This window comes from Saccopteryx leptura, chromosome 2 (genome assembly GCF_036850995.1).
Source record: "Saccopteryx leptura isolate mSacLep1 chromosome 2, mSacLep1_pri_phased_curated, whole genome shotgun sequence".
NCBI lineage: Eukaryota > Metazoa > Chordata > Mammalia > Chiroptera > Emballonuridae > Saccopteryx > Saccopteryx leptura.
The window spans coordinates 233,160,465-233,184,871 of NC_089504.1; the positions used below are offsets into that span (position 1 = coordinate 233,160,465).

General features: G+C 38.1%; 1 protein-coding gene, 1 non-coding gene and 1 pseudogene across 2 annotated transcripts in view; 2 read left to right on the forward strand and 1 right to left on the reverse strand.

The window, feature by feature from the left end:
• The window catches only part of TTC28 (tetratricopeptide repeat domain 28), a 654,105-nt gene that overhangs the window by 330,607 nt on the left and 299,091 nt on the right, over window positions 1-24,407 (forward strand). The window contains exons 4-5 of the mRNA XM_066370598.1: window positions 5,095-5,367; window positions 6,318-6,448. Of these exons, the coding sequence (XP_066226695.1) occupies window positions 5,095-5,367; window positions 6,318-6,448 (404 nt within the window). The remainder of the gene's footprint in view (window positions 1-5,094; window positions 5,368-6,317; window positions 6,449-24,407) is intronic.
• On the forward strand, window positions 15,723-15,798 carry TRNAG-GCC (transfer RNA glycine (anticodon GCC)). The gene has a single exon. It is a non-coding gene; the product is annotated as a tRNA-Gly (tRNA).
• On the reverse strand, window positions 17,650-19,259 carry LOC136393344 (PHD finger protein 23 pseudogene; annotated as a pseudogene).

Below are 24,407 nucleotides of genomic sequence, written 5' to 3' on the forward strand. Positions count from 1 at the left end.
GATTACATCCTAGAATTTTGCATTAACTAACTGTATTACTCTGGGTAAATGAACCTATATCTCTGTATTTAAATTTATCTGAAGATTCCTTATGTTTTTTGTAGTTCTAAGATTCTGCATTCTAAATCATAACACTTCTAAGTAGTAAGCTGATTTGCTTAGTTGGACCAATATGCTATGGAAATAATCAAATAAGAGAAGAAATTAATTAGACATTCTAATATTTCAAAAAAGGAAATATGAATCTATCTATAGGCTATGTGTGTAACATTTTCAGGGGAGCATTACAAAGATTCTGTTGAATTAAAAGGAAAGAGAGAGAAACAAACACTAGTTTAAATGTTTTTATCCTGTTATTTTACTTTATACCAATTGGTATTCTGGAAAAACAAAGGATTAAACATAGTACTATGGATGTTGGAGAAGTTCTAAGACCCACAACATGTTGGCTGTACTTTGAGGAACATTGATTTTGGAGGAATGAGCTCTTGGGAAGATAAGGGTGAAAGTGTACACCAGTTATCAGCTTTGCAGAGAGGTGGAGACACTAAGGTAGATTGATGGCATATAATGAAAAGCTGATATTGTTTCATATTAATTAGATTATGTTAAGCAGATCTCTGTTTTTGTCTTTGAAAAGGGATGGTTTTGAATGAACCTAAAAATTTTGATGGCAGTATCATTAGACATTTTATCTAGTTTTGACAATGATTGTGGCATTAGATTGTTTTATACTGGCTGATATAGTACTTGGCTCAAAATGTATGCTAAGTAAAAGTTTTATGAACTAAATGGTACTCATAGTCTCTGGGAAATTTATAGCTATAAAATATATTTTCCTGAAAGTCAAAGATTTCATGTTTTAGAAAAAAAGTGATAAGGAAATCTCTCTTCATGTGATTTTATAACCCCATTCAAAGCGGAGTCTTTGCAGCAGGAACCTAATGGTTTCTCCCACTGGGGGACCTGCTGTTAATAAACTCTGACTTAGAGCAGATGCGCTTTATAGCTCCAGGGCATAGGTGTTGGGGGTGGGGTGAGTATGGACAACAACAAAAAAATCAATCTGTCTCCCCTTTCCATTTTTCTAGTAGTTTCTCATTCTCTCCCTACACCCCTCCACAAGTAATTTACATGAACTTTTTTTTTATAGTTCATGAAGATATAACTTTATTTTGAAGTGTTTCTGCTGCCGCCTTGGAATATTGTAGTGAACATGTTGAGATCAGCAGAATCATACTTACTGTTTTGCCTCTGAAGCAATTTGTTTAGATAAATGTAAGGAAATCTTCCCTGCACTGTGAGAAATAGCTCAGTGCTGCTCTCATGGTTAGGGTTTTCTATGCCACGTTCTTTCCCAGCTTATCCTGAGTGACCTAAGGCTGACCCTGGAGAAAGCTGCATCTCTCAGGTGCCTGGAGTGCTTCAATAGTTTCTTCTCTTTCCTTAAAGCAATTTAATTTATCTCATTTATTTTTAGCATTGCCTTTACCACCTCTCTACTCCAGGTGGGCTTTTCTTATCAACATTTTATAGCAACACTGTTGCTTTTCACAGTGTTGTTCTATGCATCATCTCACATCTTAATGACCTAAACCTCTATTTTTGTCATGTAGTTGTAATTCAAAAATCTATCATTATTTGCTGCCCACTTTTTGCCCATTTTAGTTTAGCCTACTGCGGCTTTTTAAAGTTTCTGCCATTGTTGCATAGCAGTGTAGGCTGGGTCACGTTACATATAGGTCTGGTCTTTTGTGTCAGTTGCTTTTGTTTTGTAATTTTTAAATGCAGCAGAGAAAGCTCCCTAGTGCAGGTGCTTGTGTAAGCAAGCAAAGTTTCCATGATATGCACAATGTTCCTGGGGTTTGGCCTTTTTGGGAAGTTTTAACATTTCATTTTTTTAAAAAAGGTAGGGCCAATCCATATTAATATACCCTTGTTCTCAAATTAGTACGTTATATTTGCCCACATCAAAACTTTTAGATTTTTTTTTATATTGTTGCTCCCTATATTGCTAACTGAATTCAGTCTGCTCTCCTTTATTTTTATGTTTTCACTCATGCTAATTAACCAGGTATCAGTTAAACTCTTTCTCCTGTGGTTATGTTTACATTATTATATATAATGTATTTTCTTTAAATCATTAATGAAAATATAAAAATAGGTATAAATATAAAATGATGCTCTCCTTTTCATGACTTCTCAAGTTATCCTATTATTTTACATTTCTCCTTTTTAGATAGTCTTTCAGCAATTATAGTTCATTGTATCTTGTGAATGTTTATGCAAATTTGGATGGTGTAGCATAGCACTGCTGCCAAACACAGATTTAATAATATAATTACAAAGTGAGATTGCGTTTACCTTTATTTGTTCCTCTAAGGACGCCAGGGCTACTTCTTGCTGAGGGTTCTCTTGTGTGTATTTCCTCTTCTCCTGTTAATGTGGTAGAGACTATTACATTTATGGGCTATAACCTGTCATGGTGTTTCCACCAGCTCCAGGGGATCCAGGGAGGCTTTTATGAAGTACTGGTGCCAAATGGCTGTTGAATATGTAAACTTTTCTCTTGGGGTCAAATTGGGGCTCACCTTTTATTTATCTAATTGTCTACCCTTGGTAACTCTTTTAGGGGCAGTGACTTTTCACAGGGGGCCTCTTTCTAAAATATTTTTTAAAAATACAGACTTCTCCCCTCAAAAGATTGGTATTTCATTTCAGCACTGTCACTTGCTCTTCCATTGACTGAGCAAGGCTGCTTGCTTTCTCTGTACCTCACTCCTTACCTGTAAAAGGGAAACAATACTTACCTCCTAATGTTTTTGAGAAGCAAACACTAGAATGCCCTCCCCTCTGTAGCTCGATGACTAGAATGTCCTGCACAGGAACCTTGTAGGATGCCCTCCCCTCTGCAGTGTGATGCCCTTCTTTGCACTGAAGAGGAAGCAGCAACAGTAAGGATCCTGCTCTTGTATTTATGGCAGGCACAGTGCTGTGGGCGTGGAATGAGCACTGCACACTACACGGGGTCCTTTTGCTGAACACTCTCAGAGAACTGTCTTGCAGGCCTCAGTTTTAGGAAAAGCTGAGTTTCTTGTGAGCATTGCTGTATTTTTATCTGAAAGTTCTGGATTTTTAAAAGTGATTATTTATCCTTTTACTTTGTCCTCTTTGAAGCGTGAAGCCAAGTGTCCTGGCCACCTTTACCCCGTGGCCTAGACTCTAGACCCTAGAGGATAGAGGCCAACCTCTTTAGTATAAGACATCTTCTCTTTCATTGTCATCTCCAGGTTTTGGAAAACAGTTCTTTCATTCTATCTGCAGTTTTGGGAAACATCCATTGTCTAAGGGTGGCATTCAATAGCATTGGAGGCAGTATTGGAAGCTCTGTGGTCCCGTGTTTAGTTGAAACAGTTATGTTGCCTTTACCAGGAAGCATTTGTGACATGGTTTTGACTATGGGCCTGGACGCCTGGTTTTTCACCTTTCTCAACAGCCACTCAGCGTATTTCTTTTCTACTTAAAACTAGCCAAGACTTGTTTCTTTTGTGAGCAATTAAAATTTGCGTGATACAGTATTATAGGGCTTGGACTTAGAGACTTGCAATGGATTCCTGTCTTGGCTCTGTCCCACATTGTCTGACCTTGGATGAATCATTTAATACTCAGATTCTTTATTTCTAAGATAAAGATATTTTCAATGTCTTTTAAGCTCTAAAATCCTATTATTTTTGCTTCTGCTAATTGGCCAGTGGGATGATAATGTGATCATCACTGGCTGCCAAACCCATCAATGGGTACCACTAAAATTTTGCTCACAGTTCTTCTATATAGTGTTGTTCTTTTTTATTCTAACAATTCCATCGTTCTTGTGCTTGTATTTAATTCATAGGTTATCTAGTATTTACTGGTTTTATGTACTGCTTGCATCTTGACAGGTGTAAAAATGTTCTTTGTTTTCTGTTTAGTGATCTGATTGAAGGGGGAAATTCTCTAGCTACCAGTAGATTTCGAGGTTTACATGACTATGTTGATTCAAACGAGAGCTCCTTAATGGAGAATTGAAGTTTGAAGTCATAAATTGTAAAAGTTACATTTTAATGCAGTACTGTTGGCTGAGAGAGTCACAATTTAAAGAGACCAACCTTCTTAATAGTTTTGTACTTGTGCACAGTGGAACAACTGATGTGAAATAGGTTTTCAGGAAGGCTAGCAACAAATGCATTATAGGTACTGCCTCATTTTAGGGTTATAGTTATTAGCTTTGCAGTTGGTTTTAAAAAAAGGAAAAGGAGGAGATGGAGCTTAGAGGTCATACACATTCACACCTAACTTCAAACTTTGTTTTCTATCACTTTACCTTAATAAACTTGGATGATTTCTTTGGCCAGTGAGGATGACAGGTTCTTTATTGGGAGAGCTTTTTTTATTGTATCTTCTAGGGAAAAAGTTGAACAGGGTTTATTAATCAAATCATTCAGATTCAGGTTTAACAAACCTTTATTGAACTCCGAATATGTTAGTGACTTTAACCTATGTGGCAATGGCAACTTTTTTACTTACTGCCAATTGTTATGGAGTTATAATAAAGTATTAAACAGTTCTATAGCTTTTTTTCAGATTTAACTGAGAAAATATTTTAAAAATTAACACACATGGAACAATTCTAAAATAGTTAAGGGCCAAACCGTACCACTAACTCTAAAAATACAGTAGCATTAATGTGGGCTGAAGGACTGGGGATACCATGCAGTAGAGGTAGAACTTGAGGGATGTGCTCATAATATTTTGAAAGGGCAGCAGAAGGGAAAGCATTCAGGGAAAGTGTTGTGTCAGGTTCAAAGACAGACTAAAAGAGAGGATGAATGTGGCATCTGCATGCATGTGTGAAGAGAAGGAAATGACTAGACTGAAGGTGTTTCAGACTCATGTGGATACTTGGATAGTGAGGGCGATGCTAGATTATAAGTTGAAGAATTTGTACTTGAAACAGACTATAAAAAGGTGTGATAAGCATTTATTTCTAGAGCATATGAGAAAAGATTGTTTTGTGTATTCTCCTATATGTTCTTATATTTTTTTATTTTTCTTCAGACTCTCTCGAGCCCACTTATCAGCAGCTTCAGAAAATGAAACTGGACAAGAGCCCCTTTGTGGTCGTGTCTGTGGTTGGGCAGGAGCTTCTGACAGCTGGCCATCATGGGGCCTCTGTGGTTGTCTTAGAAGCTGCTCTGAAGATTGGCACCTGCAGCCTCAAACTGAGAGGCTCCGTTTTTTCTGCCCTGAGCAGTGCTTACTGGTCTCTTGGAAACACAGAGAAGAGCACTGGATACATGCAACAGGACTTGGATGTAGCCAAGACTTTAGGTAGAGTTACACTTCTCTCCTTTATTTCAGCACAGAAAGGCAATAAAGAAGGCTGATTAACCTGGCATAAATGGTAGTATCATGTGCAATGAAAAGTGAGTTTCTAGAACATTCTTTGTTTTAGAGTACGTACTCAGGTCTTTAGGGCTTTCAGTATAACAAGGTATCAAGGTTCCCAAGAGGCCAAGAGATGTGAATTAACATATTCATGGCCCTCCTCAGAGATTTGGGCTTACAGATGTAATGTCCCAAATGAGAGTATTGGTGGGTGAATCTTTTATCTTAATTTTAATTTTTTACTTACATTAGACTGTATATTCATTTTGTTGGAGGAGACAGTACAGTGCAATGGTTAAGAGTGTGGACTATGGAGCCAGACTGCTGTGCTTAGAATTCTAGCTTTGCCACTTACTAGCAGTGCAACCTACGGCAAGTTGCCTGAGTTCTCTGTGCTACCATTTCCTCATTTGTAAAATAAGTGTGGCTTATGATTATAATTATTGTTATTGCAATTATTCAAGGACTTGCAGGGTTGCAGTAAGAGAAAGGATATGGTGAATCAGCATACTTGTAAAGAAGTAATATATTATAGGTTTAGAGTCAAATGACTAAACCAACAAGCTGATGGTTGTTTAGAACCAAAAGTCATTAGCAGAGCAGTGAAGTGACTTAAATAGCAGCTGGTTTGTGTCAGGTCTTTAACCTCTCATTTTCAGGACACTTATGTCCCTGACTGCAGTTGTATGACAACTATAGTAGTTGTTAGCTAGAGATTTAAGTTTCAGGGCTAGAACCTCCCACGTAGTCTTATAAAAGAAACAAACGCTTTTATAAAAGAAGGCATTGAAACCTTAGCTAGTAGGACTGTGGCTCTTTAATTAAGATGGCTATTATGTATTAAATAATGCTATAACTCAGAGAAGTTTGATCTTTTTTTTTAAACCCATCAGGTGACCAGACAGGAGAATGCCGAGCTCATGGGAATCTAGGCTCTGCATTCTTCTCCAAAGGAAATTATCGGGAGGCTCTCACTAACCACAGGCATCAGTTGGTGCTTGCCATGAAACTCAAGGATCGAGAGGTAGGAAGTTTACCTGTAGACCAAAATCATTTGTATGTTGAAACATGGAATCGTTTTGGCTGTTCAGATTGTTTTAGGTATCTTAAAATATTACTTGCGGAAGTGAATAATTATTGCTTCTACCTTTCATCAACAACCAGGTGTTGGTCATCTACTATATCTTGGCCTTGGGGATAGAGAGATAATAAGACATGGTCCTTGACCTCAGTATCTAACAGCTTGGTCACATGCCTTAATCTTATTCTATTCAAATATGCTGTGGGGTAGACATACATAAAATTAGCAAAAATCTGTATCATCATGATATAGTCATTAAATTAAAGAAGCACACATTCTGCTTTATTCACATTGTTTCTTTGGTAGATTTAGTGTAATTCTCTATAGGCTGTGTTATCTGGGTTTTATAAATCTTTGTTGTACAATTAGTTATTAAGACATCATTGAATTATAAGGATGGAAATGACCTTGAGATAATATTGGTATCAATTCTCTCCCCTAAACCTTTCCATCTTAGAGGTGACCTACCACATACACCAGGGGTCCCCAAACTACGGCCCGCGGGCCACATGCGGCCCCTTGAGGCCATTTATCCGCCCCCCGCCGCACTTCCGGAAGGGGCACCTCTTTCATTGGTGCTCAGTGAGAGGAGCACATTGACCATCTCATTAGCCAAAAGCAGGCCTATAGTTCCCATTGAAATACTGGTCAGTTTGTTGATTTAAATTTACTTGTTCTTTATTTTAATTATTGTAATTGTTCCCATTTTGTTTTCTTACTTTAAAATAAGATATGTGCAGTGTGCATAGGGATTTGTTCATAGTTTTTTTTATAGTCCGGCCCTCCAATGGTCTGAGGGACAGTGAACTGGCCCCCTGTGTAAAAAGTTTGGGGACCCCTGACATACACCCTCTGTCCCTCTTCTGTTGGCCTGTGCTTAACCACTACTGCAGTAGTCACTCACAAGCCTGCCTATATAAGTAAGAGACCCTGAGACTGATTTTTAAGCCTATTTCCTTCTTCTCTTCTGAGGGTAGCTAGAGAATGTCCAGCTACTAAAATTAATGGTCTCCTCTAAGTTTATGATTATCAAAACCGAAATAATTTTTACAACTCTCTTTTGGTTATTCCTGTCACTTTGGCCTACTGTGGTTACTGGTTAGCCGTAGCTTGACCACTGCAGAAGCCTCACTCTAGGATGTTCTGCTGTCAAGACCAGTTTTTCTGCTCCATGGTACCCAGGCATATTTATCTGATTTCTAGACTGATCTATTGAATTTCTCTTTTTTCTCACTGTGTGTCACTTCTATGGAATTATAGGGTACCATTAATTTTCTTGATAAATTTAATGTTATTTTCTTAAACATTTTTCTCAACTTTTAAGGTTGTATTTCAGAGTTGCTTCTTGCCTTTCTGCAATTAACTGGAAATCTTTACTTCCACATCCCTGAAACCAACCACCAATGGTTAAGACTAGAGATAATATTGATTCAGAACTTAAAGGAATATGTAAAATGTCTAAAAGGAACTATGGCAATAATATATACTTTTGTTTAGGTTGAAAGTTTTAGTTGACCAGGCTTTTGGTATTTAACTCAGTGAAGTGTGACATCTGCTCAGGAAGCACCTAAGGTGTGCAGAGAACTAACTGTGCTGAGGGTTCCAGGTCTGGGTGATGGTGTGGGGTCACTCCCCTGAGGGGCTTATGTTCTCTGTGAGACAGAGCTTTAACACAGCAATAATATTAAAACACTGCCTGAGCAACTAAGGATAATGTTCTCTTAATCACTGCCAAGATTGAGACATAGAATAAGCATATGGGGTTCTAAAACCTGGTCAGAATATCAGTCCTGTTTTGCTGAGTGATAAGATAGTTCATGCCTTTAGCAAAGTTCACATTATTTTCCACCATCTTATTTGGTAAAGTTACAGACTCTTGGTTTCTATAAAAGGTAATATTTATTAGTTTTATTTAATTACATAAGAAATACATGACAATAACCAAGAGTAAGCCTACTATCCTGTTAATATTTTGGGCATAATTTTTTTTATCATATATGCAGTTATAATTATTTATATCATTTTAAACAAAAATTAAAATTCTACCGTAATGTTTTATATCTTGTTTTTTCCATTAATATTTTCCACTAATTTTTAAACATTTATTCATTTTATTAAATGTTCTACTGGTAAAAGTCTTATGGCTTTATTATAATTTCTTTCATCTGTTCCCATACTAGCATATATTTGGTTTGTTTCCAAATATTTGGTATTATAAAATCTGGAAAAAATCTTCATAGATACATTTTTAAATATATCTCTCATTTTATTTGGTTATATTCTTAGAGGTGAGCTTGCTTAAAAAAATATATTAAGGCTTCTGATACTTACTGTGAATTGTCCTCAGAAAGGTTATATCTTTTTTCAGCAATGTATGAAAGGTTTCATTGCTAACGCTAGGTATTACTATTAAAAATAAAAAGTCAATTTGATACCTAAAAGAAAAACTGGGTATCTTATTTTTTTTTTTTCTTCATTTTTCTGAAGCTGGAAACAGGGAGAGACAGTCGGACAGACTCCCGCATGCGCCCGACCGGGATCCACCCGGCACGCCCACCAGGGGGCGATGCTCTGCCCATCCTGGGCGTCGCCATGTTGCGACCAGGCCACTCTAGCGCCTGAGGCAGAGGCCACAGAGCCATCCCCAGCGCTCGGGCCATCTTTGCTCCAATGGAGCCTTGGCTGCGGGAGGGGAAGAGAGAGACAGAGAGGAAAGCACGGCAGAGGGGTGGAGAAGCAGATGGGCGCCTCTCCTGTGTGCCCTGGCTGGGAATCGAACCTGGGTCCTCCGCACGCTAGGCCAACGCTCCACCACTGAGCCAACCGGCCGGGGCCAAAACTGGGTATCTTATTGTTTTAAATTGTATTTCTTTGATTTCTATTGGGGTTGACTATATAAAAATTTTTTCTTTTATGAAAAGTTTTATGCTCTTATTTCTTTTATAAGGAGCTTTAATGCTTGATCAATTTTTTTCTTTTGTGATAGTGGTTATTTTATATTTTTCTGATTCTGAGCATTGCTGTATCACCAACCTGAGCTGTTGGGCAATTTGAATTCTAGCACATAATTTTAATTATTGTTGCTTTATAATACATTTTACATCTGTTATAAATCACATACTAATATTCTTTTAAAAAATGTCTAGGATATTCTTCTTTCCCTCTGTCCCTTGCAAATGAACTTCTAAATTATTTTGTCAAATTTTGGAGATGTTTTTATTGGAATATTTATTGGAAGTGTATTAAGTCTACATATTAATTATGGATAAATTGATGTCTTTTCAGTAGTTTATTCTCTTTTCAGGAGCTTGGTCTCTTCCTCTGTTTTTCTCTTTTATGCCCCTCGGTGATTCACATTTTTGTGGAGATGTTTCCCTAGTTGTTTAATGCATCTCATTGGAAATGGGGTACCACATTTCCCCACATATAAGATGTACCCTTTCCCGAAATTTTTGGAGTCTAAGAACTGGGTGCATCTTATACAGTGGTTGTGGCATTTCAAATGCCATAGATGGAACTGAGGATGAGGCAATATATGAAGACAGTGATTGGTCATCTGACACAGATGAGGACAAGCTAATGGATAAGAGTTTTGACAGTGATGAAGAGTTGTATGAATTTTATGATGAATAAAACTTGAGTTCAATAACTTTATGTAATACATTTTTTTTCAAATGTGGGCCTCAAAATTAAGGTGCACCTTTTACATGGGGAAATATGATATTTTTCGTTGTTTTATTATTATTATTATTATTATTACTAAACTAGCTATTGATGGCATATAAAGAAGATGTTTATATTTTGTGTGTTTTATTAGCCAGGTGAAAATTCTCTCTGTAGAGCTCATAGGATTTTTCATTCTTACTAACCTTCTATCTGCTTTAATGGTTTCAAAATTAATTTCAGGTGCCCACAGAGACCTACCTATGAGCTAACATTAATTGTCAGAAGAGTGCATAAATTATATTGTATCGGAGACATTGTTCTCTATTCAGGGAATTTGATATGCAGATATGCTGATGATTCTGAAGGTTTTTTTTTTTTTTTTTTTTTTTTTTTTTTTGTATTTTTCTGAAGCTGGAAACGGGGAGAGACAGTCAGACAGACTCCCGCATGTGCCCGACCAGGATCCACCTGGCACGCCCACCAGGGGTGATGCTCTGCCCACCAGAGGGCGATGCTCTGCTGCGACCAGAGCCACTCTAGCGCCTGGGGCAGAGGCCAAGGAGCCATCCCCAGTGCCCGGGCCATCTTTGCTCCAATGGAGCCTTGGCTGCGGGAGGGGAAGAGAGAGACAGAGAGGAAGGAGGGGGGGTGGGGGGTGGAGAAGCAAATGGGCGCTTCTCCTATGTGCCCTGGCCGGGAATTGAACCCGGGTCCCCCTCACACCAGGCCGACGCTCTACTGTCTGAAGTTTTTTTTTTATCAGTCTGATTTCTGTCTTGAGCTTCATGTTTCTTCTTTCTTCAACTCTACTTGGACACCCACCTTCAATTCAGTGTTCCTGGCTTAGCCCTCAATCTGTACCTACTTCTACATTCACACGTGTTCTGTTGCCCCCCCCCCCCCCATGTTTGGTTTGTAACTGGGTTCTCTTTTTTCTATACTAGATATCTCTTTTCTTCTCCTTCCTTCTGCCACCTTTTGCCTGGACTGTTGCAGTAGTCTTCTCTCAGAACTTTTCACACTTTTTAACACTCTCCAATAAACAAAGGAGAGAAAGTGTCTACTATTTGGAACTAGGAGAGAGTATCTTGAAACTGCTCCCATAAGCAGATCATTTCTTTCAACTAGTTGAGAGTGTTAACTTAGACAAACCTGGGCTTAAACTTTGGCTTGGCTCCTTAGTAATATGTGGCCCTTAAAATTACATGCCCTTCTGAGTATGATGAACATGTGAGTTGTTTCTAATTTTTGGCTGTTATGAGAAAGCTGTGATATCAGCACTTATATCTGATAAGTGTTCAGTCATACATATGTTTAGATTTATAAGATTTTATCTGCTTTCCAAAGTAGTTGTACTAAGTTCTGTCATCAGCAATGCAAGGGACTTTTTAAGCTTTAATGAAAATAAGAGGTAAAAAGAAAATGGTATATGGAAACACAAATATCTGAGTAAATAACTGTGTGTTATTAGATGAAGGAAATGATATTAATAGTAACTACTTTGCTTTTTGTTGTGAGAATTAAATGAGTTAGTGCATATAAGGTGCTTGCTTGCTACAGCATCTGAGATGTAATAAGGAGTCAAAATAGGTGCTACTATTATTATTGGCATTAAAATTGCCATCATCTAATGATTCATATGAGAGATGCATATGCCTATGTCATATCTGTGTTTATTTTAGTGTAAAATTGTTTTCCCTCAGATATTCACGTAAACTGGACACTCATGGAAAAACTGCTGTTTATTTTGTTAAGCAGCTTTACATACCTCTGGAGTATGTAAATATTTTAATTTGTGAAATCTCTTTTAACTCTGCCCTGATTCCTAGTTTCTTCTGTATTCAATCCGTCACCTAAAGAACTCTGAGTTAGCCTTCAAATTTTGTTCTGGTCATGTAACTTTCCTGCTTAAAAGGCTTTGACAGCTTTCTGTTGCCTCCAGGATAAAGTCCAAATCCTTTAATAACTGCACATTACTTTTCTCCAACTACTCTGTATGTCACTTACCTTATAACCTGTTCAATACATCTACTTGCCATACTTTCTTAAACATGCCTTATGCTTTCCCCTTCATATTTTTATTCATTCTGTTCCCTTTGCATGGAAGACCCCATCTTTAACCCCTCAGCAGTGTTTTCCTTATTCAGGCTTAGTTGAATTATCTCTGCCACACTAAAGTTCTCTTTCTCAATTTCCATCTTTTCTACCCAGTATACAAATGCTGATGACTCAGTTTACCAATTCATTTTTCTTTGGTGGTTAGTGCTTTTTATGTCCTGTTTAAGAAAATGTTTGCATATCTCTAGGTCATGAACATATTCTCCTATGAGGTTTTATTATTTTATCTTTTATTGCCACTTGGAATTTCCTTTTGTGTTTGGTTTGGGGTAGGGATCAAAGTTCATTTTGTTCCCGCATGAAAACCCAGTTGACCCTTCACCATATATTCACGAGACTCTGTTCTGTGCTACTTCTGTTGTAAGTCAGGTATAAGGTAAATGAGGAGTCCAATTCTGTGCTTCTCTTTGTCTATCTTTATGTGAATAAAATATTGCCTAATTACTGTAGCTTTTTAATGAGTCTAGACATCTGATCATGTAATTCTTATAGCTTTGTTTTTCTTTGATTGCTTTGGCTATTTCAGGTTCTTTACATTCATATACATACATACATACACTCAAATATCCTGCTGGGAATTTTATTGGGATAGCATTGAATCTGTAAATATATTTGAATCTTATAGTCCATGAACATGATATATCTTCCCATTTATTTAGTTCTTGTAAAATCTCTTCCAGCAATGTTTTATAGTTTTCAATGTAGAACATTACAAATCTTTTATTAGTTTTATCCTTGGGTTTTAAGTGTATGTGAGTTTGGGAGTGTGTGTGTGCACTTGCCCATGTCCATTCACATGTATCTGCAATTACACACGCACATGCTAAGTGGTATTTTTAAATTGTACTTTCCTTGGTCCCCTTTCCTCTACCCAGATATTTAATAACCCTTGAATTTTTACTTGCTCAGCCATCTATATTTCCATACTGGTTTGTTTTTATTTTATGTGTATTACTACATAAGTAATATATGAATTAGTTATTGATGTAACTACTGTTGCCAATCCTTCTATCTACTGATTTTAGAGAGAGGACTGGGGGAGAGGAGCAGGAAGCATTAACTTGTAGTAGTTGCTTCTCCTATGTGCCCAACCAGGCAAGCTCCTGGTTTTGAACTGGCAACTTCAACATTACGTGTATCCTTCTGGACCTACACTGTCCACTGTGGTAGCTACTACCACATGTGGTTATTAAGCATTTAAAATGTGAGTAGATATATGTAACCTTATGATCATTGAAACATTATTTATAACAGCCAAGATATGGAAGCACCCTAGCTGTTCATTGATAGATGAATAAAGAAAATGTCTGTGTATGTATATACATAAATATTGTACATACACATACACAACAGAATATTACCCAGTCATAAAAAAGAATGAAATTGAACCACTTGTGAGAACATGTTGGACCTAGAAAGGGTATTATGCTAAGTAAAATAAGTCAGCAAAAGACAAATACCATGTGGTTTTACTTATATGTGGAATCTAGAAAAACAAATGAACAAAGAATAAAATGTAAACAGACTCATAAATACAGAGAACAAACTGATGCTGGTCAGAGGGAAGGAGCAGGAGGGGCTGGGTGAAAAGGTGAAGGGGAATAAGGGCACAAACTTGCAGTTATAAAATAACTAAGTCATGGGTATGTAATGTACAGCACAGGAAATATAGTCAATAATATTGTGATAACTATACAATGACAGATGGCTACTAGACATTGTGATGAGCATATAGGTATATAATGTAGAATCACTATGCTGTACACTTGACACTAATGTAATATTGTATGTCAACTATAGTTTAATTTAAAAAATGTGAGTAGTTTGAATTGAAATTTACTTTAAATATAAAATGCACACTGGACTACTAAGACTTAGAATGAAAAAAAGAATGTAAAGAATCTCATTATGAAGTTTTTATATTGATTATAGTATAGTGATAATATATTGGATATGTTAGATTAAATAAAATATGTTATTGAAATTAATTTCACTCTTCTTGTTTTACATTTTTATGTGGTTACTAGAAAGTTTAAATTATGTTTGTATTATACAGCATGGCTCTAGCTCATTTTCTCTTATGGTTTTGTTTTTCAAATGTTGGAATATGATATCGTTTTCCAAATTATTTTTCACTTAATGGAGTTGAACCTTTTTTAACGTTAGCACATACAGATCAACTCTATTTTTTTGAACTTCTGTATAGTGATATGTATTATGGATGTACCATTCATCTATCTGCTGAGGGAATGTTCAGGGAAGTTTTTTCCTTTTGCAACTCTGGTTGCAGTAAAAAAAAGACCTTGTATAAATTCCTTTGTATACATACAGTATTAGGATAATGTCTAACAAGTGGATTTGCTGGGTGAACAGGTATTGTATATATTTTAGATTAAAAAAAAAAACTTTCCCCAAAGGTCATTCTAAACTCATAAAGCAAAGTTGATATCAATCTTAGATTTTTTTTCAAATTGATTGACAGACCATAGCCAGAGTAATACCTCAATTGCACTTTTTGTTTGTTTGTAATAGTGTTCTTCTCCCCACTGTTTAACTGGCAGCTTTTGGAAGGAAAGGAAAATATTGATATTCTCATTCATTTATTTATTCACTTAACACATGTTTGCTGGGTGTTTGCTGTGTGCTAGGTGCTATTAATGACTTTGCATATAAAGATGAATATGCCATTGATTTTGCCTCCAAAGAGTTCAAATCTTCTAGCAAACCTTAGGTAGTGTTCCTGTCCAGTGTTGATAAATACTTTTCAGCCTGGAGAAAAAACATTGAGGGCTTACTATAGGTAAAGAGTGCTCTCCTCTCCTTAGTTCTTATGAATGGTGGTCTTTGTTTTACTCAGAGCTGAAGAAGAAGCTTATGAGGCCTAGTAGTAAATGCCAACTAAGCTTACTCATCTTTTCTTTTGTGCACTTACTTACTTTGCTGTCAGTAACTAAAATCTAAAATTCACAGTCAGTAAGGATACTTTTTATATTCTGGTAATGCCTCCCACATAAATCACCTTTTTAAAATGAAATTTAATTTGTCTTGATCGTGAAAATGAAAAGTAAAATCATAATCATAATCATAACTGTTCACAGGAACAGTTACTGACTCCCCCAAGAAAGACAACTTGACTTTGTGAGAAAACTGAGCCTTCTGGGTTTTCTTTAGGATGTGGCTACAGGAAATTCATTAGATGATTTCCGATGACATCATCCTGACCATAGCACTTTCTCCAAAAACAATGCTATTTTTCTTGGATCTTTTTGCAGACATTTTCTACACCATGTATATTAATATATTAGTAGTGCTAATATGAAATCCACACAAAGGTTATGGGGTGTGTGTGTGAGAAAGAGACAGAGAGAAGAAATATAGTAAGGATTGTTTTACTTCCAGTAGTACAGGAGAGTGGGTTAAAAAGTAAAAGGCGGCCCTGGCCGGTTGGCTCAGTGGTAGAGCGTCGGCCTGCCGTACAGAAGTCCCGGGTTCGATTCCCGGCCAGGGCACACAGGAGAAGCGCCCATCTGCTTCTCCACCCCTCCCCCTCTCCTTCCTCTCTGTCTCTCTCTTTCCCTCCCGCAGCCAAGGCTCCATTGGAGCGAAGATGGCCCGGGCGCTGGGGATGGCTCCTTGACCTCTGCCCCAGGCGCTAGAGTGGCTCTGGTCGCGACAGCCACGCCCCGAGGGGCAGAGCATCGCCCCCTGGTGGGCGTGCCGGGTGGATCCCGGTCGGGCGCATGCGGGAGTCTGTCTGACTGTCTCTCCCTGTTTCCAGCTTCAGAAAAGAAAAAAAGAAAAAAGAAAAAAAAAAGTAGAAGGCATTCCATTTTAGCCGAGAACCATATCCTCATATGGAGTATTAAGTTAAGGAAGGGAATGCTTGACAATCTTTTCAGTGGTGTATATCACAGGCTTTTGAGAAACAAATAAGATTGTTAAGCTGTAATTCTTGAAATCACTGAAGAGTTTAGGATTTGAAAAGTAGACACTTATGAAGAATAGAGATAGGATATCAATTTTTTGATTATGCCCTTTGTACTTTGTATTCTAAGTCAGCTGAGCCAGACCTTTTGGGCCTTTAGTAGGTAATGGAATGTTCTCTTTTTACTACTGATAAAATAGATATTACCTCAAAAGAACTTGCATACCCGGAGAATTATGTGTGTATGTATAGTACGTAGTCCCCACCCTTAACTGTGTTTTTGCTTTCCATAGTTTCTTTTTCTTTTTTTTTTTTTTTCTGAAGCTGGAAACGGGGAGAGACAGTCAGACAGACTCCCGCATGTGCCCGACCGGGATCCACTCGGCACGTCCACCAGGGGGCGATGCTCTGCCCCTCCGGGGCGTCACTCTGTTGCGATCGGAGCCACTCTAGCGCCTGGGGCAAAGGCCAAGGAGCCATCCCCAGCGCCCAGGCTATCTTTTGCTCCAATGGAGCCTCGGCTGCGGGAGGGGAAGAGAGAGACAGAGAGGAAGGAGAGGTGGAGGGGTGGAGAAGCAGATGAGCTTCTCCTGTGTGCCCTAGCCGGGAATCGAACCCGGGACTTCTGCACACCAGGCCGATGTTCTACCACTGAGCCAGCCGGCCAGGGCCTCCATAGTTTCTTTAACTGTGGTCAGTTGTGGTCCACAAATATTAAATGGAAAATTCCAAAAATAAACTATTAATAGGTTTTAAATTGCATGCCATTCTGAACAGCATGGTGAAATATCATGCCTTCCTCCTCTGTCCTGCCCGGGATGGGAATCATCCCTTTGTCCAGTCTATTCATGCTGTATACATTGGCCACCTGTCTGCTGATGGCTAATTTCTTATGAGAAATAGTGGAGTCCATAGGGCAGTGCAGCAAAATTTTCAAAATGCTGAAAGATAAGAAAACACGTGCTAACTCAGAATTCAATAATAAGCAAAAATAATTTTCACACATGAAAACAAAAATAAACACATTTTAAGAAAAGTCAAAACCAAGAAAATTATGAACAAACCTACACTATAAGAAATGCCCAGCCTGACCTGTGGTGGCACAGTGGATAAAGCGTCAACCTGGAAATTCTGAGGTTGCTGGTTCAAATCCTGGGCTTGCCTGGTCAAGGCACATATGGGAGTTGATGCTTCCTGCTCCTCCCCCCTTGTCTGTCTCTCTCTCTCTCTCTCTTCCCTCTCTATAATGAATAAATAAAATCTTAAAAAAAATAAGTTAAATTAAAAAAAAAAAAAAATGCCCAGGGAGTATTTTCAGGCTGATGGAAAATGATATCAAATGGAAACTCAGATCGTATAAATTAAATACACAGTTATAAGTAATAATTTTTTTTAATTTTTTATTTTTTTATATTTACACTAGAGTTTTATAGACAACTGTCCCATTCCATCCCAATTCCAACCCTGGCCCAGAAAGTGAGAGGTGGCAGGTCCAAGGAGCAGAGACTGAGTGTCTAGGTACCCTCACTAACTGTAATGGGTCCCAGTTCAAGTCCACAAGGTAGGAAGAGTAGGAACTCATTTCCAAACCAGTCTCCCTTGGGAATTCCTGCCTCGAAGAGGGACAACATCCAAGCTTCAGGGGATAGGCTGAGGACCCTGAGGCTCAGATCCCATGTCATGTCATTTAGAAGTTCCAGCTTAGAGACAGTGACATCAGGGCTCTCCAGATTTGGGAGGCCCCCCTAATCGCCGGGCCTCTGGCCGTAGTTCCTTGCATTTCTGGCAGTAAAAGAAATCAGGAACATTTGTCTTCTTAATCTTAGCACAGGAGAGGTGGATCCACGTTCCACATAGACTGCACTCAATCATGGGCTGGCCAGCAAAAGGCTTTCTGCAGTAACACGTGATCAGGTTCCATGAGTCATCACCTGATTCTACCATGATGTCCTCATCCATGACTCGCATCTTGCCTTCACTGGAGCTGGCATCTCCATCTTGGCTTGTTTCAGTGCTGCCCACCTCCTTGCTTTCACTGTCAGTGGGAGGGGCTCCTTCAGGATTCACTGTGGCAGGGGGCCTAGGAGCCTCAGGGGGTGTTGGTAGTACAGGGGCTGGGGTGTCACCCCCTACCACTGCTGCCATCTCTTCATCATCCTCCTCTTCCTCTTCTTCCTCCTCCTCTTCAGAGTCTGTATCACTGGGAGGTGCCCTGGGAGGCCCAGGAGGTGGGAGTCTATCCCTTTTTTCTGCCTTTTTCAACTTCCGCTTCTTGCTCTTTTTGATTCGAGACCTCTTTTCCCCATCCCCAGGGGCTGGCCGAGGCCTCCGAAGCACCCCAAAGCCAGCCCCCACTCCTGGCCCCAACTTTCAGTTCTTTCGGTCCTTCTTTCGAGCAGGCTGGGAGAGGTCCCCCTGGGAAAGGGGCACTGGTGTGAGAGCAGCAGGGGGTCGGGAAGCGTGTGTCAGGGAAGAAGGGGACAGTGGAGATGCCATTTTGGGCCCATCTAAGTCAAAGAGAGAGTCCTTGAGCTTCATCTTCTCAAGCAGTGTGGCACTGTCAGGGGCCTGCAGACGAGAGAAAGTGGACCTTGGGGGTCCTGGCTGGGTGGGACCTGCTTGAGTGGCCCGTCTCTTGGATGACTTTGCTTTTTTAACAAAGGTCTGGATGGTTCGGAGATCTGAGGGGGCCGAGTCCCAGCCATCACTGTCTGCTGCACTCTCACCTCGCAATGGAGAGCTGGAGCCAGAGGCTGGCCAGTCACTTTCCTCTTTGCTAGGAGGGATGTAACCGGCATAGGCCAAGACAAAACTGCAGAATTTGTTGAAATCCTCAATTGTTCTCCGACGTTTCTCTGGTGGCTGAGTCTCTGGCTTAAGGGTCGGAGGTGGATCTTCGGGACTGGGCTCCGCCATGGCTTCCAGCATCGCCCCCTCCCCTCCTCCCTGCCCGGCGCCCCCCTCCCCCGAGTTGGGGATCCCGGTGCTGCCTCCGGTGCTCGGTGCTCTTGCTGCCTCGCTCCACACAGGTGTCTGCCTCGGCTGGGTTGTAGTAATAAATATTTTGAAAAATATAAAAAGCTACTTTGAATTTTTTCTCATAATTTATTTAATATGCATATGGATGTTTAAAGCAAAAATTGTAACAGTAAATTGTAGGATATCTGGCATATATGAGTGCCATTGATACACTTGATTTTCACATATTATTGTAAATGTTACATGTTATAACTACTGTAGGAAAAGGCCTTGCAGTTTCTTTAAAATCTAAACATATACTGGCCCAGCAAATCTACTTCTAGTTATTTACCTCAGAAAATTGAACATAAAGCTACAAAATGTTTTGTACAAGTATGTTCATAGTAGTTTTATTCATAATAGGAAAATCTGAGAAAAGCCCAAGTGTTCCTTAATGAAAGAATGGATATATAAACCACAGTATAGTTGTAAAATACACGCAGTGACATGAATGAATCTCAAAAACATGGGATTGTGTGAAAAAAAGACAAGCACAAAAGAAAACACATTTTATGATTCTATCAGCAACAAGTTCTATTCAAGCAAAACTAATCCGTGGCGAAAACAATCAGATCATTGGTTGCTTTTGGGAGCAGACATGGGGGCAAGGATCGAATGGGAAGGAATATGAATGGAATTTCTAGGATGATAGTAACATTTTATCTTTTAATATACATTTGGGTTAGGTGCATGTATGCATTTGTCAAAATTCATCAAGTGGTAACATTTAACCTTTATATGTTTCACTATATGTAAATTTTTATAAAAAATGAATATTGAATTCTAGTGATATATAACATATGATGTAGCATTTAGGGAAAAAGTTTACTCATGTCTGAAACTAACTTTTAATTGTATTAAAAAAACAAATGGGTTGATGAAAATATATATAGATATGTAATAAAATACAATTATTAAAAAGTTAGCAATTGCTGTATTTTCATGTAGATATATAGGTATTCACTGTATAATTCTTTCAACATTTCTGTATCTTTGTAATTTTTCACAATAAAATGTTAGAAAAAATATAAAGAACAGAGGATTTGGTGGTGAAAGACTGATAAGCAGTAATTCTAGTGATCAGACTACTTAGGGAAAACTGACCCATGTGAAATAAGTTTCACTGATGCTCCTGTCTCTGTCCTACCTCCACCTCCCCCTTCCTCCCCAAAAACAGAAACATACCACAACTCCATTTTTCTTTCCTGGATATATATACATATATAACATATACTGGAACAACATCACAGCAAAATATGTATATGTGAGTGAAACCAGGTTTAACTAAATGTCAGAAATCAATGCATGGAACATTATTAGCCTTATAGGACAGTTTGAGTGGTGTGAGTGGAAGGGAGAAGTGGCAGTCTGATTTTCTCTTGCTTTAGTGAAGGTGGGAGTGCTCCCCTTCATTGCATGGCCAGTGGTCTTTTCTTATAGCATTGGATGTGGGAGCCACTGCTTCCTTGCCAAAAGATGTAGGATGGGGCAGGGAGTACGATACAGATCTCATGAAAAAAGTACTTATGCTATTTATTAGCAATCACCACAGTTATCCCTTTTATTTATCCTAAGAAATAGAAAGCCTATACAAATAAATTGGCTAGCCCAAGTTCAACAGAGAATTACTTCAATTTGTTATATTTAAGAATTGTTTTCTTTTTTTTTAATAAATTTTTATTAATGTTAATGGGATGACATTAATAAATCAGGGTACATATATTCAAAGAAAACATGTCTAGGTTATCTTGTCATTAAATTATGTTGCATACCCCTCACCCAGAGTCAGATTATCCTCCCTCACCCTCTATCTAGTTTTCTCTGTGCCCCTCCCCCTCCCCCTAACTCTATCCCTCCTTCCCTCCTGCGTCCTCCCTCCCCCCACCCCTGGTAACCACCACACTTTTATCCATGTCTCTTAGTCTCGTTTTTATGTTCCACCAATGTATGGAATCATGTAGTTCTTGTTTTTTTCTGATTTATTTATTTCACTCCGTATAATGTTATCAAGATCCCACCATTTTGCAGTAAATGATCTGATGTCATCATTTCTTATGGCTGAGTAGTATTCCATAGTGTATATGTGCCACATCTTCTTTATCCAGTCTTCTATTGAAGGGCTTTTTGGTTGTTTCCATGTCTTGGCCACTGTGAACAGTGCTGCAGTGAACATGGGGCTACATGTGTCTTTACGTATCAATGTTTCTGAGGTTTTGGGGTATATACCCAGTAGAGGGATTGCTGGGTCATAAGGTAGTTCTATTTTCAGTTTTTTGAGGAACCACCATACTTTCCTCCATAATGGTTGTACTACTTTACAGTCCCACCAACAGTGGATGAGAGTTCCCTTTTCTCCGCAGCCTCTCCAACATTTGCTATTACCTGTCTTGTTAATAATAGCTAATTTAACAGGGGTGAGGTGGTATCTCATTGCAGTTTTGATTTGCATTTCTCTAATAGCTAAAGAAGCTGAGCATCTTTTCATATATCTGTTGGCCATTTGTATTTCTTCCTGGGAGAAGTGTCTGTTCATGTCCTCTTCCCATTTTTTTTATTGGATTGTTTGATTGTTGTTGAGTTATGAGTTCTTTGTAAATTTTGGATATTAGGCCCTTATCTGAGCTTTTGTTTGAAAATAGCATTTCCCATTTAGTTAGCTGTCTGTTTATTTTGATATCAGTTTCTCTTGCTGAGCAAAAACTTTTTATTCTGATGTAGTTCCATTCATTTATCTTTGCCTTCACTTCTCTTGCCATTGGAGTCAAGTTCATAAAATGTTCTTTAAAACCCAGGTCCATGAGTTTAGTACCTATGTCTTCTTCTATGTACTTTATTGTTTCAGGTCTTATGTTTAGGTCTTTGATCCATTTTGAATTAATTTTAGTACACGGGACAAGCTGTAGTCGAGTTTCATTCTTTTGCATGTGGCTTTCCAGTTTTCCCAACACCATTTGTTGAAGAGGCTTTCTTTTCTCCATTGTGTGTTGTTGGCCCCTTTATCAAAGATTATTTGACCATATATATGTGGTTTTATTTCTGGGCTTTCTATTCTGTTCCATTGGTCTGAGTGTCTATTTTTCTGCCAATACCATGCTGTTTTGATTATCGTGGCCCTATAATATAGTTTAAAGTCAGGTATTGTAATGCCCCCAGCTTCATTCTTTTTCCTTAGGATTGCTTTGGCTATTCGGGGTTTTTTATAGTTCCATAGAAATCTGATGATTTTTTGTTCCATTTCTTTAAAAAATGTCATAGGAATTTTGATGGGAATTGCATTAAATTTATATATTGCTTTGGGTAATATGGCCATTTTAATTATATTTATTCTTCCTATCCAAGAACAAGGAATATTTTTCCATCTCATTGTGTCTTTTTCTATTTCTCTTAACAATGCCTTGTAGTTTTCGTTATATAGGTCCTTTACATTCTTTGTTATGTTTATTCCTAGGTATTTTATTTTTTTTGTTGCAATCGTGAAGGGGATTATTTTTTTGAGTTCGTTTTCTAATATTTCATTGTTGGCATATAGAAAGGCTATGGACTTTTGTATGTTAATTTTGTATCCTGCGACCTTACTGTATTGGTTTATTGTTTCTAGTAATCTTTTTGTGGAGTCCTTTGGGTTTTCGATGTACAGGATCATATCATCAGCAAAAAGTGATACCTTTACTTCTTCTTTTCCGATATGGATGCCTTTTATTTCTTTGTCTTGTCTGATTGCTCTGGCCAGAACTTCTAGCACCACGTTAAATAAGAGTGGAGAGAGTGGACAACCCTGTCTTGTTCCTGATTTAAGGTGCAAAGTCCTCAGTTTTATGCCATTTAATATGATGTTGGCTGATGGTTTATCATATATGGCCTTTATCATGTTGAAATATTTTCCTTCTATACCCATTTTGTTGAGAGTCTTAAACATAAAATTGTGTTGTATTTTATCAAAAGCCTTTTCTGCATCTATTGATAAGATCATGTGGTTTTTGTTCTTTGTTTTGTTGATATGGTGTATTACGTTAACCGTTTTACGTATGTTGAACCATCCTTGAGATTCTGGGATGAATCCCACTTGATCATGATGTATTATTTTTTTAATATGTTGTTGTATTCGATTTGCCAGTATTTTGTTTAGTATTTTAGCATCTGTATTCATTAGAGATATTGGTCTGTAGTTTTCTTTCTTTGTGCCATCCTTGCCAGGTTTCGGTATGAGGGTTATGTTGGCCTCATAAAATGTGTTTGGAAGTATTGCTTCTTCTTCAATTTTTTGGAATACTTTGAGTAGAATAGGAACCAAGTCTTCTTTGAATGTTTGATAGAATTCACTAGTATAACCGTCTGGGCCTGGACTTTTATTTTTGAGGAGGTTTTTAATAGTTTTTTCTATTTCCTCCCTGCTGATTGGTCTGTTTAGGCTTTCCGCTTCTTCATGACTCAGTCTAGGAAGGTTGTATTGTTCTAGGAATTTATCCATTTCTTCTAGATTGTTGTATTTGGTGGCATATATTAGTTTTTCATAGTATTCTACAATAATTCTTTGTATATCTATAATGTCTGTGGTGATTTCTCCTCTTTCATTTTGGATTTTATTTATTTGAGTCCTGTGCCTTTTTTCCTTGGTGAGTCTTGCCAAGGGTTTGTCAATTTTGTTGATCTTTTCAAAGAACCAGCTCCTTGTTTTATTGATTTTTTCTATAGTTTTTCTGTTCTCTATTTCGTTTATTTCTGCTCTGATTTTTATTATCTCCTTTCTTCAGCTGGTTTTGGGTTGTCTTTGTTCTTCTTTTTCTAGTTCCTTAAGGTGTGAAGTTAAGTGGTTTACTTGGGCTCTCTCTTGTTTGTTCATATAGGCCTGAAGTGATATGAACTTTCCTCTTATTACAGCTTTTGCTGCATCCCAGAGATTCTGATATGTCGTATTGTCATTTTCATTTGTCTGTATATATCTTTTGATCTCTGCACTTATTTCTTCTTTGACCCATTCATTTTTTAGAAGTATGTTGTTTAGTTTCCACATTTTTGTGGGTTTTTCCCCCTCTTTTTTGCAGTTGAATTCTAGTTTCAAGGCTTTATGATCAGAGAATATGCTTGGTACAATTTCAGTTTTTCTAAATTTGCTGATATTGTCTTTGTGGCCCAACATATGGTCAATTCTTGAGAATGTTCCATGTTCACTAGAGA